General features: G+C 42.2%; 1 protein-coding gene across 3 annotated transcripts in view; it reads left to right on the plus strand.

Annotated features, from left to right (window-relative positions):
• Jarid2 (jumonji and AT-rich interaction domain containing 2) overlaps positions 1-18,018 on the plus strand; it is a 226,800-nt gene that overhangs the window by 176,549 nt on the left and 32,233 nt on the right. For all 3 annotated transcript variants that reach the window (XM_003468848.5, XM_013151364.3, XM_005003278.4), the window contains one exon: positions 6,345-6,521. In XM_003468848.5, the coding sequence (XP_003468896.3) occupies positions 6,345-6,521 (177 nt within the window). The remainder of the gene's footprint in view (positions 1-6,344; positions 6,522-18,018) is intronic.

Genomic DNA, 18,018 nt, shown 5'->3' on the forward strand with positions numbered 1-18,018 from the left:
GGTCAAATGCCAGAATTTGATTCTCCAGCTAAATGGCTATGTATAAGGGAATCCCTTTAGGGTCTTTCCAAAATCTAGCCATTCTATGTTTGGCTTATTAAGATTAAGAACTGGTTGGGGGAGAGAAGATAATGGGAAGGAGGGCTTGTCTGTGTACATAATTTATGGAGAAGAATCTGACTTCATAGAAACCAAAGCCCAAATTAGAGAAAGCAAGCTTTTGGATTAAAATGATTTCTGTTGTGGTTGTAACATACCACAGTTTGATTTTTGTCCAGATGAAAACATTTGGTTTGCACTTCAGTAAATATTGTAGAGCTGTTGCCAGCTAATTCTGAAAAGTAATGAAATATGGGTTTGGCAAAACACAGATGAATTCTGTACTCCTGATTCCTCGTATCTGATCCAAGTTCAGATTTTTTTCCCCCACATTTGCTAATGTACTTGAATAATCAGGAGAGAAAATATGCCTGTAATTTTAATAGAAAACTATATAATCACTGATTGTGACCTCTGTTCCAATAAGCCCCCCCCCCAACCTATAACCCAGTAAAACACTCAGCTTCACTGATCACTTCCTTAAAATCACAGACTTTGTAAAGGAGAGAGACAGTGTAAGCCCATGGGATGAGTCAGCCTGTCACTCAGTAGCTGGCACAAAGAGGCCTATGTTTTAGCAGGGCTTTTGCCTTACCATGGACAGTCTGCTCGGACGTTAGAAGAGCCTGTCCACAAGTAGGGGGCTGGAGCCCTTTCTAAGATCACCTTGTTTTCACCATCATGCTGCTGGTGTGGTGCAGGCTGAAGGTGAGTCATGCTGTGGGGAGGAATTGGGCCTCTTTCTAGATGTATTTTTGGTTGTGAGTCTCCTCTCTCTTCCTGTTGTTGTCATCCTTATTGCTCTCTTCTTATTTTCCTGAATGCTGAACCATTAGTAAGTTTTTCATAGCATACTTCTGCTAGACATTTCTAAGAGTGATGTTTTCTTTATAAATTTCTTGATATGAAGCTGGCCCTATGTGAAGGATTTATAAGTTGCAAATTATTATAAAGTGAATATTTTAAAAACACCTACCTTGCTCCTCATACTCTTAAATATTAATTTAATCTTGTATTGACTCAGCATCAGTTGGGATATACCTGATCAGCCCTTTTTATAATGAGAAATGAGAGTGATCTTCCTTTTGATAGTAACAAATAGTCAGATTGCTCTGTTCTTTGACGGTTAGGGTTTTAAAATATCTTGCATTTCTAAAAACAACAGATCCCTCCTCCTCTTCATCACTTATTGATAAGTAAATAACCAAACTTATATCTAGGTAAGTACTTTCTGTATTAAGTGGTTTTGAGGCTCTCCCCGAGCCCTTATGTATTTGAGGTATTATCTAGTTGTTTTCTTGATAATATTCTATAATGGTCAGCATTTCTCTCTCTCCTTGGTCATTGTCTTAAGGATTTTATCCTGACAAGAAAGCAAAAGCCTGCTTTCCTTCAGTTTTGCCAGCGTCACAGTTTCAGCCTCTCTGTTGGGTTGTACAGGATGCCCCAGCCAGATCCTTAGAGGGATTTTCAGCAGCCAAATGGTAACACTGTGTGATGTTTGAGATATTAATCTTTTGTACCTGCATCAGTTTGGCTGGCAAGGTTAATGACAGGTACAGGTAGGAGGGCCCAGCCAAATTGTGGAGATGTGTGCCTTCTAAAGGAAATGCTATTCTGCTAATAGGTCATCATACCCTTCCTAAAGAGTGGCGCAAGAATGGATTGGCAGGGAGCTGGGGATTTAGCTCAGCGGCATAAGCACCTGCCTTGCAAGCAGGCAGTCATGAGTTCGATCCCTGGTACCAATAAAAAACAAAAAAACAAACAAAGAATGGATTGGCAGTGGCTTCTTGCAAGAAGATGCTTACCTAGAAGAGCCCCGAGGCACATTCAGCTCACTGGGTCAATGTTGTCCTCGATGAGTATCTACCATAGGGGAGTGGTGCCACAAGACTAATAATGGAATTAAGGGCACCTTTTCTTCTCTGGTCATGGTGAACTGGCCTCCTCAGCTTGAGTTCAGTGAGACTGAGTCTTTTTCCTCCAGTTTCTCTTCTCTGGAGAAACTATTTCTTATCTGTTCAGAGAACCTAACATTATACTTTTTTGTTTGCTGTAACCTTTAGGTGCAGACCAACACATTAGTCATCTAATAAAACTACAATCACCTCTTAAGTTAAAGACATTCTGTTTTTATTGCCCCAGGTATCCATACTTAGGAGAAATCCTTTCCTTCTGAATTGTTGTGTCATCACCTTTTGGGTTGAGCACGTTTTCCAAAGTTTTGTGTTCTTTCTTGATCTTATATTTTCTATCTCAATTGCTCATTAGTTTGTGGCTTGCTGAGGGAGGCTATTAAAACAAATGCTTGGGCTGGGGAATGCCTGGCATATGTGAGTCCTTGGGTTCTAAAACCAACAAAGGAATACACACACACACACACACACACACACACACACACACAGACACACACGGTAGCCAGCTCTGTCCATGATTGTAAAAGGAACTTGCTGCTGAGTCCTACCCAGCTCTCTCTGGTTCCGGCACTGTGGACCCATTGCTAGAGCCTGTGCCCACAATACTATTTGAACTTTGAACCTGCCAAACTGTGATCTAAAATTTTTCGCGTAACTAACTCTTGCCAAGCATTCTATTACTGTAACAGAAGCTGACGAATCAATCTATGCTGCCATTAGGGTATTAACAAATCTCGGAGGCTGAATTGAGCATCAATATGTTTTCTCCCGATTAGTTCTTTGGAACATGAACTTGATGTCCACCACCTTTTCTCACTATCTTGAGAGAAGGACTTGTAAGGACTGTGAATGACTCAGGCTGCTTCTATAGGATTTGAGGTTTATATAATCCTCAACAGATTCTGTAAGTGCATGTTAATTCTTTGCTTATTTTTCATATCTTCCATGTGGATTTTTCCTTGTTTCTCTTCAAATCTGAACATTTTTATCAGATTTTACTGCCCTACTTTCTTATTCTCTGATGACCCTTGTTGCAGGCGTTTTGCCCTATCTGCTGAGAGGTAGAGGAAGCCCGGCGGGGTGCTGGTTCCCTTCCTAAAGTGCATCCCCAAACCCCCCCCCCCCCCCATCTTTGCTGGTGTGCTTGCTTCTGGCAAATGGCAAAGCTGGCTGCAGAAGATGCTGCAGAATCTACTCACAACCCCTCACTCTTTTTAATGCTCATCCATATTTTTGTTTTCACCTACCTCTCCCTGCAATCAAGATACAGTATAGAAAGACTGTATTTAAGAGAAATCTAGCATGGATATTTTGCTCTGAAAGGAGTTCTGAAGAGATTATATAACCTTCCCTTTTGTTTGACAAAAGAGGGAAAATTACAAATGTCCAAATCTTCCAAGTATGGAAGTTTCCCCATGCTAGTCTGCTTTTCAGCATGTAACACTTTATATCAGGTAAGCACACACAGAACTCGTGGAATGATTTGGCCCTGTGGTAAACTAATTTGCCAGGGGCAGGGGATGTCCTGTATACATACACTGGGAGTTGTTTCCTGACTGAACGCTCTCTATGAGGAAGTTAGGAAAGACTAACTCTTCTTTCCCTAGTCTGTCTTGCATTGATTATAAAACTATTAGAACAAAAATATTTATTTTGTTAAGTGGAAATTGGCTGGTTTTTTCTGTCACTTTTTTGAGAGGAAGGGGATTCCTAACTCTTTAATTTTATACATATACACTCTTACTTGATTAACTGATTTTCCCCAAAGTCAGCATCAGATTTAAGAACCTCATTCTAAGTGGAAGTGATCAGAGGTGAGAAATAAGCAAAAAGAAGATGAGAAATGGCTTTTGTCAGACCAAGTGATAATTATGCTATCCACAAAAGATCTCCTGCAACTTGCATCCTGTTGGAGTTTTATTTCTAACCAGTGTTTTGACCTCATAACTTCTGGGATTTGAATATTGGTTGTTTATAGGGAAGATTGCTGCAGGATTTGGGGCAAATGGGTATGGGTTTGCTGCTGCTTTAGCCCCCTCTTACTGCTACTTCACCTTTGTCTGTGCGCTACTGAGCGTGTAGTTCATAAGCTGCACCGGCATGGCTTTTAAGCATTTAAAAAATATGAGATCTCCATTTGAGGCAAGCATGCGGATTATTTTACTTACGCTGATCGTATTGGAGTGACAGCTCATACATTAGAAAGTCATACTGGAGAAGAGATTTTTGAGTTATTCTGATATGTAATAGCTTTTGTAGAAATAATGGGAAAAAAAGATCAAAGGAGATTTTTTTATTTTTTATTTTTTATTTTAACTTCCTCTGGTCCCAAATGGTATGTCAGTGACTTGACTCTATCTCTTCTGAATCTTCTTATTTAAGAATGACCTTCTAGGGCTGTGGTTTTACCTAGGTATAGAAACAACCACATTGGAGGATGAGATTGTTTGAGAAATGGGTTTACTTATAATAGGGGGAACCCAAACTCCATCACACCCCGCATGCCTGACCCTAGAGGCAAAAAGAACGGACTGCTAAGCTTTAATGCAGTCTTATATGGGTATCTGCCCTTGACAGGCACACACAAATTGAGAAACTGTGGTTTTTATTTTTAAAAATAGGCTGAGTGTGATGGCATATACCTGTAATCCCAGTACTTAGGAGGTTGAGGCAGGAGGATCACATGATCCAGCCTGATCTACAGAGTGAATCTGAGGCTAGCCTGAACTACATAGTGTAACCTTGTCTCTAAAGACCAACCCCTACCCCCACTAAAGGCCTTGGGACAGGGCCCCAGCTCCCATCAGGGGGTTTCCAGTGAATCTAGCCCAGCATCTGTTACACTCACTCTACCGCCCCCAACTTTGTGCCTCTTCCTCCCTCTGTGTATATATTTTTGTAGTTGTTTATGATTTTTTGGCCTTTTAGGACTGTAGTTCACAAGAACTTGTTTGTCTAGTGATTATCTTGGACCCCAAGACCATTTTGCAGCCTGTGTGCCTGCTATTTAACCTAGTTAATTTTATGAATAAGGGCTTGTAGTGGTGAATGAAATATGGATCAATTAAAGAACTTTATTTCTTACAGGTTAGTTAATATTCAACGGGATTAAGGAACTGATAGAACTATGCAGGGAGGACCTGCGGCAGCTGAAAAGATAAGAAGTATGAAATATAAATGACCTTTATTTTGAGAATGCGGGGAGAGACACCTCTGATCCCCTGGGGCGTGGCATCTCCACCCCAGGAGCGGGCAATCTCATGTGGAGTGAGGCGCATAAGTAGCCTCTGCTTGGGTTGGAACCTAAGGGGGGCATTAGGGATGCACAGGTAGCCCATTGGTCTTTGTTTGGCGCCAGAGGTAGATTCCTAAGGGAGGGGGAGATAGGAACTCCTTGGCTTTACCAGCTGCAGTGTTTGGCCTAGGCCAAAACCCTTTCAGGAACATGTGTCCTCTTTTGAAGTGGCTACTGTATTTTCTTTTTAAATCTGTCAATTTTAGTATTATACAGGAATTTATTCTAATAATTTTATATTCTGGCCCAGTGTGGTGGCACATGCATATGATCTCAGCACTTGAGAGTAAAAGGCAGGAGGATCCCTATAAGTTCAAAGCAATCCTGGGCTATGTACTGAATTCAAAGCCATTCTGACCTACATAGTCCCTATTTAAAGAAAAAAAAAAAAACCCAATAATTTTACCTTCTGTTTATCTAATGGTAGTATCAACATAGTTTTTAAGTGCATCAGGGATTTTGGGAATCTGTGTAGATCATTCACCTGTTAGGAATATGAGACAGTGATCTCAGGGAAGTTAGGAAGTGTGGTCTAGCTCAGTGGCAGAGCACTTGCCAACATGTGCAAAGCCCTGGGGACTGGGGCATGGTGGAGGAAGAGATAAATTTTGCTTTTGCTATTGTCCTACTATTATTAAAGTCTGGTAAGTTAAATGCGTAATGTAGACTAATCTGTTTCTCACTAACCCAGGTAGGTGTTTTTATTGCTTAATTTCATCCTTGATAGAATTTTGTTTTTTCTTGAGGAATTATTCAGATAAAGATTTAAACATTTAGATTTATTATGTTTGGTGAACACCATTGTCATCCCACTGGGAGATTTTGCATGAGATCTGTTAAAAAGACCAGATGGAGTTGTACTTTGAGGGGGATAGTTGAAAACCAAGAGTAGCAGTTGAGATGAATAGCTTTGCTTTCTGTGCCTGCCATAAGGTAAGCTTGTGACTGGGTACATATCTCTGCTGGATTGCACCTCCGGGAGGGGGTGAATGTCACAGTTGGTGTTGATGGGCTATCTTTTAACCCACCAGGTTCTCCTGCGCTGCCCAACAATATGGTGTATTTTGGAAGCTCTCAGGATGAGGAGGATGTTGAAGAGGAAGATGATGAGACAGAAGATGTCAAAACAGCCACCAACAATGCTTCATCTTCATGCCAGTCAACCCCTAGGAAAGGAAAAACCCACAAACATGTTCACAATGGGCACGGTAGGTACCCCATTGTCTTCAGACAGCGAAAATGAAACCAAGCTTTGGGTGAAAGAGCTGGAAGAGGTCATCCCTTGAGAATGGAGACATCAAAGGTTATAGCTAGGCAATAACAAACGCAGCTGTGAATTCCTCCCTAAGTGCCAGATTCTTTAAGGGCAAAGAGATCATTAGTAGAACACAGAAGAATCTAGGGTGTTCTAGATGAGATTAAGATGAGAACAGATGCCATTATCTTGTAGAGACTCAAATGAATTCTGTAAGAGATGGAGGCAGGGATCAGAAGAGGGAATGGTCAGGTCTGCATAGGAATGGCCAGGATTTTGTAAAAATCCTAGTGTTAGTTTTTATTATTGTGACTTGAGCACTGTAGAAAGAAAACTCATTCCCCACTGTGACATTTAGAAAATACGTATGTACTGTGAGACAGTTTGTTTTTTTTTTCTTTTTGTTTTTTTGTTTTTTTTTTTCCTTCCTTAAGTATTAGTGGGTATGGGAAGAGGAGATGAATAAAAAGCAGAAATACAAGACTGGGTATCAGAGATAGCTCACACTATTTCACTTGGCTGTGGAAAGTGCTAGGTGGCTCTTCAATGTGGAAATGACTTATTGGAGTTATGTTCTGAAATGGCTTACGGTGGCAGTGATAATGAAGATTTCTTGAAGGAAAATGAGGATGAGGAAGCACTTTGGAAATTTGTAATTGTCAGGAGTTATCTGGCCAAAAGTAACAGCTGCTTTGTCAGCTTACACAGCAGGATGTAAATATAGTCACACATCTTTTAAGGATATTCTAAGAAAGGAATTATTATGTGTTACCTTTTTTTGCCAAAATCTACCCACACAAAGCCAGGTGTTATAGCCAGTCCTCAACAGGACTTCTTGATACCATCAAGAGAGGTGAATGTGGAATGTATGACTCTCCTGGTCTTAGAACACTCCATGAGTTTATTTTGCAGTGTGCTTTTCATTTCCACTTTAATCATCATTTATTGCCATTATCATTTAGCAGGTACTGTATATGTAAGTGTGTGAGCGGTACATTTAAATGCCTGGCATATAATGAGGTTAGTATTGCCAGCATCATCACAAACATGCAGATCGAATAAAATAACATCATAGCTGCAGTGGCAGTGGGTGATAGTGACTTTTCAGCTTCATTATAATCTTAGGGGACCAAGCCATAATGGAATCCATGGTTGACCAAACTATCATGCACCTGTCTAAAAAGGGGAGGGGTAGATACAGTGATTGCAGAGGTGGCTATGAAAGACCCAGGTTACTGATTACAATGGTGTGCTACCAGGAAAGAGAACATTGACAGGAGGGGAGAGCAGAGAGAACAGTGCTGGAGATTGGTGGCCGTTTTCTCTTGAGCTCCTCTGGCCCAGTAGACGAATTTTGTTTTTAGGACTTACATTGGAGGTGGTGTGGTGATGGTGAGAGGTTACAAGTGCCCAGAGGAAGGTTCTTTCTCTTTACCTTAACAGCTAAGCACTGAGCTCCCACTTGCCTTTGTGGACTCCTTGGCAAACAGATGTTCAGGACAAACGCAATTTACACAGTAGTGCAAATCTGCCTAGCATCTATTGTTGGGCTTTTCTGCTCTGTCAACTTAATGATGTTCACCTGTCCCTCACTCTGGTTTATGGCAGTGTTAGATGGCATCAAGATGTGATAGAGGACACAATCCAGCCATGGTTTAATTGGGAAGGTGGGACTAATGCACAGTGGTAACCAAATTTAAGCTTTTTGAGGGTAAGGCTTGTTACTAGCAGCTGTGTCATCAGGAGACTGAAAGGAGAGCTGCATACCTGACCTGGAAACAGGTTCAAGTGTGCAGGTGAGTGTTCAGGGCGGTGGCAGGAGTGGTGCCATGTTGCCTTCTTGTGGGCTGTTCTATCAGTGTGTGAGAGAGAAGTTGGGGGAAGGGTGACCTGGGGACTGGAAGGCTTGGAGGGAGTCAGTTGCATATGCCCTGGTGGGCAGGTGGAAGCATTCTAATACAGAGAAAAGGGAACCATTAATAATTTCAGATGTGGAAGTAAGATGAGATAAGCTGAAGGTCAGAACAGTTCCTCCGGAAGCAGAATTAGTTTGCCATAAAGGGAAAAATGGTTAGAGTTGGAGGACTGAGGATTCTGTTCAGGAAGAGCTGATAAGAATCTGAACTTGGGAGCTCGGCATGCTTGCATGTGCTTACAAGCCCAGCACTAAGAGGCTGAGGCAGGAGAATCACTGTGAGTTTGAGGCTAGCCTAGGTTACACAGTGAGATCTTGTCTCAAAAAAATAAAAGATAGAAAATAAATAAATTAAAAGGATCTGGGTTGGGTAGATGTAGTGGTCTAATTCTTCTCCAGGGTCCAGAGAGGCAGAGGTGAAGTTAAAAAGGTTGGAATTAAGTAGATGTGGGACAGTTACGAACTTCAAAGTCTGAGTTTATGGCGATGGTGAAAACGTACAGAACTACAAGAGAATGAATACATGAGCTATGGGTTGAAGGTTTCAGCACAGATGAAGTTTTGTTTTTTTTTTTTTTTTCTTTCTTTTTTGAGATAACAGTATAGAAGGAAGCCTTGAGGATTTGTGTTTTTATCTTGAAGGAATGTAAATTTTTTGCTTTCCTCTGTTTGTTTAATTGGAGAGAATCAAGAGTAAGTGAGTATAAATAAAGTGAAATTGTGCTCATCCATTGCCAGATAGTGATGATAGCTCGGACTGGCTCATCATTGTGCTGCTCGTCATATCAGTGTGGCTGGACAGTGAGTCCACCCACTTTTTGATGAGTTCAGGGAGCGTGTACTTGGGCACTCCCTGAACTCATCAAAAAGTGGGTGGACTCACTGTCCAGCCACACTGGTTGGGTCTCTTCAGTTCCTGCCTTGTTGGAGCTTGCTGAAGAGACACAGGGCTGACGAGGTGGTTTTTTTGTAGATCCAACTTGGTTAGCCACTGTCGCCTTCCACATACACGTCTAATATCATGTGATCTTCTGATGGTTGTGTGAAGGATTAGGAACTCTATGAAACAGCAAGAAAGGGGAGTAACAGAGTTGGGACCTGCACCTGAGGGAAAAAGATTCAGTTCTGCATTGACCATTGTCATTGTCACTAGGAGTCAAGGAAAGTCCATCTATGTAGCTGCGTCTATCAGTACATACATATGTGTTTGCATGCACACGTGTTGCATGTTAGCTTGTCACTTGGGAAAATTTTGAGTTTTGCTACTTTAAACATTTGATATTTGAGTGAAAATAATACTGTGATGATTGAAATGGATCTAATCTTTTCATCTTGGGGATTTGCTTATTAAATGGGATCAATTCTAGAAACACTGTTGAGCTCTTCTTGTGTGCTAATAAATTTTAATGTCCCTTGAACGTCTTTGGCTGCACTATGGTAGGATGAGTAGGAAGTCAGAGTGGGGCACCTTAGATGAGAACCCACCAGCTCTCTCCTGCTGCCTCTTCTGCATTTCTGCTCTTACGCTCCTGTTTCCTGCTTCCTCCCCAATTCTTCTCCTTTACAGTAGAAGTCACAGCTTGGAGAAATGAAAGGGAACAGACCCATAGCAAGCACCGGGGTTTAATTAAGAGACCAACTGCATTCGGACTTGCAAACCTTCTATACTTGTATTATTGAAACTTGTAGAGACCAAAAGTGGAGGACCCTTTTGAAACCCTGATCTGTTCATATATTACCCAGGAGTTTTTGTTCATTCTATTTGCCACATTATCAGCAGGTGTACTGCTAACAGGCCCCTTTATGCAGCTGTCTGCCATTGAGCAAATTGCTTCATGTGTCTCCTTATTTGTAAGGGAGGACCTCAGTGAAATATTTCTGTAGAGTGATTATGTACACAGGCTCACAGTTGCTGGGTAGCTTGTGTCTTAGCAGTGGTCTCTTGGACCCCTGCTCCTTCTCGTGATGCTGTGATTTGGGGGCTCCTCTCCATTATCTCTTCTGAGCCTATGTGCTGTACAATAGTCAACATGAGGTGGTCAGGCAGGCAGTTGCCCTGCTTTATAAATGGAAGGTCTGTCTGCAGTCTTGTATCTCTCACCAACAATGGCTACAATTTGAATCAAGAATCAGTGTTTTAAAGCAGTTTTTCCACTGCTTTGACCCATTCTTCTGTAACGATGACACTGACACAGTCTCACTTTCTTGATGGTGGAGCCACCGCTCTCCTAGCTGGTAGTAACACAAAGCCAGCTCCACAGGTCACTGCCCAGAACACAGCAGTTCTCCTTAGGCCTCTAGTTGCTCTCTGTTCCATGGTCTTAAAGTTTTTGGAAGCTAGACGGTCACAATCCACAGAATGACAGTTTCCTCTCATGAAGCCAGTGGACAGAGTGAGTTGAATCCAGCCTAGAAATATGTGGGCTACTTGAACATTCCTCCAGTTTCAGATGAGTTGGTTCAGAAGCTGGCTTTGTAGAAGGAATATTTACTTCAGCCCCAGATTTAGTCAGTACTCTGTATGCAGTGCTACCTTGCGTTGTGTGTTACATTTACTTCTATATAAAGATAGAGAACAAGTAGTCAACTGACTCCAGGAGTTTATTAAAGCAAGTACTTGTGATGCTTGGGAGTAAGTCAGCAGCAGGCAGTACTAGGTGAATGTAAGGATACTGTGTATTGCTGGAGGAGTACTTTTAATAGTAGTGAGGAATTACACTATTAGACACTAATCGTGAACATTTGTAAAACTGTAGCAAGCAGGCTTTGAAAGTTAAACATTTAGTTGTAAAAGGTTTTCATGTCCATCATTACTCTTTGCCCAATCATTTCCAGTAAATTAAAACTCTCATTCCAAGTTTCACTGCGTGTTTGTTGAAGTTTTTTGTTTGTTTGTTTCTTTTGTTACTTAATTTCTGGAAATGTCTTTATCATCATAGAGTTGTAAGGAGCTTATTTTCATTCTTTCCCGCCTGGTTTTTTGGTGGTTGTTGTTGTTTTGGGGTTTTTTTTGGTACCAGGAGTTGAACTCACACTTGCCAGATGGGCACTGTGCTGCTGAGCTGTATTCCCGGCCCCTTACCTCCTGTTTAAGATCAGGTGTCCTGTACTCCAGGCCACCTAGGAGCCAGGCTGGCCTCAACTTTGGGACCCTCTTACCTCTGCCTCACAAGTACTGAATTACAGGCATGTGCGTGCCACTGTCCCTGGCTTCTGCGTGTCCCCCCCTCCCCCCCATTAGCCTGGTGTTTCAGACAAGGCATTTAGTTTTCCTGACTCGTCTGCTTTGAGAGTCCAGGAGGATGGCGTGGATGAACATCCACTTGTTTGTTTGCTGGCTTATAGCCCATCTCATGAAGAGAAAGAAAAATGGAGGTGCTGTCATGTGTGGCAGTAGTATAGTGTCTGTCATACTTTTATTTCACCCTTTCACATTTTGTGTGTGCTTTTTTGTCTTATTTAATAACCCATAGGACAATTGGTATCTTGTTGCTCATTTCAATCAAATTTGTATTACAGCAATAAACAGTAAGACTGTAATTGTTTATATAAGAATCCGCTGATGTTTGCCACATTTCTGGGACAGATAAAAGTTTTTTCCTTGTAAGCTTAACCAAGGTCCATTTCATTATAAATTTTGAGCTGTTTTGGGACTTGCTGTCGACTTCCATTGCATGTAAAAAGGGATATTTGAAGTGTTTGAAAAAGGTGTTCCTGACGGCAGTGGCTTCGCTTGCAGTAGAAGGTTTTTTATGACAGTGCACAAGGTGCCTGGTCCACTGTGATTGAGGTTCAGCCAGTGGGTTTTTTATGAAAGAGATGGGGTAGATGATTGTTGTTAGTTCACATGAGGAAGGCAAGGTCTCAGCTTGCCCAGAACCTAGGCCTCTCCCTAGTACTTTCACTGTGCCAGAGGGCCTGTGTTGGTCAGCTTTGCATGACTGTTTAAAAAGAACAAAACAAAAACCTTTCAACAATCAAGTGAAAAAGCTCCCAGTTAGCCCACAGCTCTGGCAGTTTCTGTCTGTGGCTGGGTGACCCAGTTATTTTTGACCTTGTGAGGCCGCTTCTCATGGTGGGAGCTGAGGTTGGAATATGCCACTCACCTCATGGCAACCAGAAAGTGAAGAGAGAGAATGAGGAGGGACCAGGACCCCAGTATCCCTTCAAGAGCGCATCTGCAGATGGCTAGAGGATTTCCAGGGAGGCCTCATCTTTTAAAAGGTTCTACTACCACTGGTGGCACCATAGGTTGAGACTATGCCTTTAATGCATGGACTCTGCAGATCCACAGTACAGCAGCATCTGAGGTGCAGCATGCCATGGGGTACTTGGAATTGTTCTCTGTGCCTGGAGTTGAGAAAATGGTATGCTTTAAGAGCCCCAGGTCATCCTAGATTCTCAGAGCCTGGATGCCTAACTCAGAGAGTCCCTGAGTCTCAGCTGGCAGAGACTTACTGGTTCCAGAACAAGTTGAAGGCCTAAGCTTAACAGCCCACAAATTCAGCCTAATGCTCTGTCCGGCATGGGGTGTCCTCCCATCTCCATCCAGCCTTGACCTTACTGGACGCCTAGGCAATGGACAGAGACAAACTCGAGCAGCAGGTTCTCTGGCTGCGTGGAGAGAAGTGACTGGGCACTGTCCTGTGAGTCTGGAGGCTCCTCCCCTGCCCTTGCCTGTGTTGTTTGCCAAGCTCTGAGCCATAGAGATCGCTGCCTCCATTCTGAGAAAGGCACACATGTTCACATAGGTTCTGTGACAGGAAGAGACCTGGTAAGGTCAAGGGGCTCCTCAGAACTCTGCTCTTTCCTCAAAGAGAGGGGAACGCAAATGGTTTGTTTTTTGTTTGCTTGGATTCTGTTTGGGTTCAATTGTAGTATTGGTACTTTCCCTTTTTGTATGCTAGAGATGTCAGTACAGGTGAAGAACTCCAGCAGCCTATGTCCTCCCCAGAGAGGGTCACCTCAACTGCAGCGGAGAAAATGTGGAAAGTGAATTCTTTATGCCTGAGTTGGCTTTGATCACAGTGTTACTTATTTGAGACAAGGACTTGATGTATAGCCCAGGCTGGCCTCAACGTGCCGAGTGCTGGGCTGCAGGTGTGCACCATCACACCTGGTCACAATTCATAATTTGAGTGCATGTCCAGAAGAATTTCCTTTCTGCTGTTACTTTGATGAACCTAGAACCTAGATGACAGTGATAATCCTGGTTTATTTTGTTTCTCCTCAAACTAAACAGGAGAGTGCTTAGGGCAGGGAGCCAGCATACCTGGCTATATAGAGGGAGGTGTTAAGACAGAACAGATTTCCTATGTGACTGCTTCTCACACCATCTCATTAGGCCTATTTGTCACTGAACTGTTCTTGGAGTGGGAACTCTGGATACCAGTGGTCTTCCACGGCTGAGTGTCCCCAAATAGCTTAATTTCACAAACATTACCCAGGACCCCTGTGTTCTCATTGACCAGGGACCAAACATCCTAATGGAAATGGATTTGTCTATTAAAATACATAATCTGAAATGACTCGGACAGCATGGCCCAGGCTTTTAACCTTGGGTTAAAACTCAAGGGCTACAATAACAGTGCCTCCGGCAACTTCATTTTGATAGCTCATCCAGTCTGCAAAATGATCGTGCATATACAAAACCTTAAATGATCTTGACAATAAAGCCCTTAGGTAATTACTATGTGGAAATAAAGCAACACAATCAAAACACTGCTTTGTATGTATGATAGAAGTTGATGTTTGAAATGCCTTAGTTTTGGAAAAATGTTCCTAATTAGTTATTTTTCCAGTGGGGTAAACCCAGCAGATGAAAGGAATTAATAAATGAGTTTGGAATGAATTTAGCTTTGGCTTTTTCCTCAGTATTGTCCTTGTGTTGAGTCCATTGTTACCCTTTGCAGAAGAGAATTTGGTGAACAGTCATGTGTTATATATATTCTTTAAATGTGTTTTCTTTGACTTAGGAAGATTGGAAGGAATAGGAGAGATCATTGCTTCTTTTTGGGAACATCTTTTTCTGAAGAGATTTCTCAGAAGACTTTTTAAGCAACATGTCATTGCACTCCCAGCTGGAATGATTTAATTGCTTTTGGATTCACACCGGGGGCATATTGTGTAAGGGCCAAAAAGCAATCACTTGGATGAGTTTACTGCCTTTGTGCTCCATGGTTGTCCTGGAGGTGCTTTGAAGACACCCTGCTCCCACCCCTTTTCTGGCGTGGTGGAGGGGGTGTGTTTCACTGGCCCCACATGTTCCCCACTGACTGATGCTATCATCTCCAGTCAGAGTTGCTGTGGGATGTCCTTATCACGTCATCTTAACTTCTGCAGCTGTATTTTTCCTGTTGAGGTTAGTGACTTTGAGGAGCTTCAAATTCCACAACAGTTAGAATTTGAGGAACATTAGTGCTTGTAATGTCTGGTAATAAGATATGTATTGCTGACCACACCCCTGCATGTTTGGAATATGTTTCATAGAGGCCACTTGTCATGAGATTTAGAACGTGTTATAGAAACTGAGCTGTTTGTGACTGCAACCACAGGCAGCCTTTCTGTCCTTCGGGTCTCTTTTTAACAAGGAAATCTGAGGCATGCTTTTGTCTTTTAAGTTTTGGTAAGAATACATTAGCCCTGCTCAGTGTGATTAACACAAATGATTGAAAAGATTTGGATTCCTGGGACAACCTTAGAATTGATCAGGGAATCCCAGGACATTTGGACGTCTCAGAGGGCCATGCACATGACAGGGCTATCTGGGAGTTGCTGTTATTGCTGGGTGGTATGACATTTTCACCCTAACCAGGACCATTTTGGGAGCTGCTTCAGAATACAATAGCTCTAGTAATTGCTCCGTCTGTGTAATCATCTGATCCTGGTTTCTTCTCACTTTGCTGAAGTATTCATCTCCCCACTTAGGAAGATTGGAAGGAAGAGGAGACATCATTGCTTCTTTTTGTGAACATCTGTTGCTGGTTCCCTTAGCACCGTGGGGTATATACAAACATTCAGGGTGACTGGCGGGCCCTACCCATGTGGTTTGAGTGCATTAGAGTCCCCATCCCCTTACCTGTCTGTGTGACAGTGTTTAGGAGATATTACCTAGCGGTGCAAGAGAAGCTCCTGGCTCTGGTACTTCCTCCTAACCAGGTGTATTAAGCCCAATTATCTGAAAATGCTCTCAATACCTGCTGACTCAAAAAGCCCCTAGGGTTATGGGAGGATAGGGTTGGAGAATGACTCACTAGTTGGTAAGAGAGGCTTTGCTTTAGGTAAGGAAGAGGTTTAAACTTTGCACCGTGGTGATGATTTGAGCGTGCTCATATTCACTGGCTTCTGCACTTGAACAGTCTAGTTGTATAATATGTGAATTACTGCTTATAAAGATGTAAAAAACTCTTTTTGGAATAAATGAAGTGGTAAACAATGCCTGGCACTTGGTGTGTTTTGTTTCTTTTTTGAAACAGGGCCTTGCTGTGTAGTTCACCCTGGCCTTGAATTCACTCTGTGGTCCTGGCTGACCATGAGCTCACAGAGGTCCTCCTACACAGAGGCTTCCTAGTTCTGAAATTATAGGCATGCACCAACACACCTCATGATGTGTCTTAAGTGAAAAGTGACTCCTATTCTATTGTGACCTCATGGCTCTGAGCTCTTTTTTAGGAAATACCTCTGCATTTTTAACCAAATCATATGGAATGTATTTGATTTTCAGAAACTTTAGTAAAATTTTCGGTATGTAACTGGCTGCATATTTACATTATTCGCATTGTATATGGGTTGTTGAACAGTTTGCTGAGCTGAGCTGCTCAGTGTTTGATAATTCTAGCTAACTTTAGGGGAATCTTCAGTCACGGGGCAAATTTTGCTGTTCCTACAGCCTATAAAATGTGCATATGGAGAGTTTTTTTTTTTTTTTTTAAACTGGGAACCCAGGCCTTCTCTGAGCTATTTCCCTGGCCCCACATGCCCACATGGAAGTTTTGAAAGCTGTTTGTTTACTCCACTGAAGGCTGAGTGGAGGTACCTGAGCAGCCTTGAAACCATTATGACGTAAAGTTTTCTGTATTATACATGCTATTTCTGTGTTTCTTTTTTCTGCTTTTTTGTAATATTTTTATTCTGAAAATTGCTAATTTTCCTGTAACTTGTACAATTTATTGTGTTAATGAGGTATAGTCTGGTTTAACATTTTCAGGGTATCTTTCTCTCACTGCGTTATGATTCCTGTCTCAAATCCACAGATAAATTATTATTTAGTTCAGATGTGGTGGACCCTTTAGAACTCATTCTCTTTTGAATAGAAAGTTTTATGAAAACCTAAGTTGCAGAAACATTTTGTCAATGTTGCTTCAAGAGTTAGTCCTTGTCCCTTCTGTGAATAACTTGCAGCCCTGTATGTGGCTTTGTTTCTCTGGTAGGAGCCCATTGCCCAGGTGTTCCCGGGCCATGTTGGCATGGTGACCATTCCAGTGTCTCAGGTGGCGGCACAGCGAGTGAGCTGCTCTTTCCTGGGCTTCTTGGGGTTCAGGGTCAGGAAGCCATTTTTCAGTGACAGAAACCATTCTTCCTGCTTTATGGTCTTTCCCATTGCCCTGACCTTTATATTCTCATAAAGGACTTAGAGCCTTTTAAACTTTAGCACCCTAAGTTAACAGGAGCATAGTTAAGTAACATGTTTTTAAATGGAAGATTTATCCAAGTTTGTTATTTAATATCATTGCAATGCAGTACGTATGCATTTTTACATGTTAAGACAGTAGCAACCAAATTGTAATTGGAAGGAAAATTCTGTGAACAAGAGAATTTAAATTGTGTAGAAAAGGAAGAAAATACAATTGGCTTTAAGAATTCCATTTATAAATTTCTTTGAGAGAGAGGTTTTGCTGGGTAAAATTTCCCAGAAGGGTTTGGCACACAAACATAGCAAACCAGTAGAACTGAAGATGCTGCTTCCAGTGCTCAGAGACAGCTGGGTAGGCTTTGGTCCCATGACTGCCCCTCGATGCTGGCTTCCCAGCCCGCAGCAGATGCTGGAGCTTCTGGGCAGTGCCTGCTGTGTGTCCTTGTGGCTCTCCGGTTTCTCGAGTGGAGGCTGAGCAAGTGAGCAAGCTGTTCTGGCATGGGCAGGCCGCTCACAGCACTCACATGCTGTAGTAAAATCCTTTTGAACCACTGGCACAGGTTGGCAGACATTCCATTGTTTTTAGACAATAGTAACTCGGAGTTGAACTGGCTCCAGGGAGCAAGTGCAGCTTTTGTACAGTAACAAGGCTTTATTGCCAGCCAGTTGATGTAGTCCATGTCTTGCCCAAGTCGGGCTGCATTGTAATAACACGGAGCTTACATTTAAATATCTGGCGTGGTATCAGAAATTTGCTGTGGATTTTTTTTTTTTTTTTAGTCTCCACAACACATTTATTTTTTTATTTATGGCAGTTCTCCACCCTGTTTCCATTTGTTCTGGGACTTTGGGACAGGGAGAATGCCTTTTAATTTGGGAGTTAGTTCTGTCCAGGTTTGAGGG

This window comes from Cavia porcellus, unplaced genomic scaffold (genome assembly GCF_034190915.1).
Source record: "Cavia porcellus strain 051 isolate PalLab524CR breed Dunkin Hartley unplaced genomic scaffold, mCavPor4.1 scaffold_13, whole genome shotgun sequence".
Classification (NCBI taxonomy): domain Eukaryota; kingdom Metazoa; phylum Chordata; class Mammalia; order Rodentia; family Caviidae; genus Cavia; species Cavia porcellus.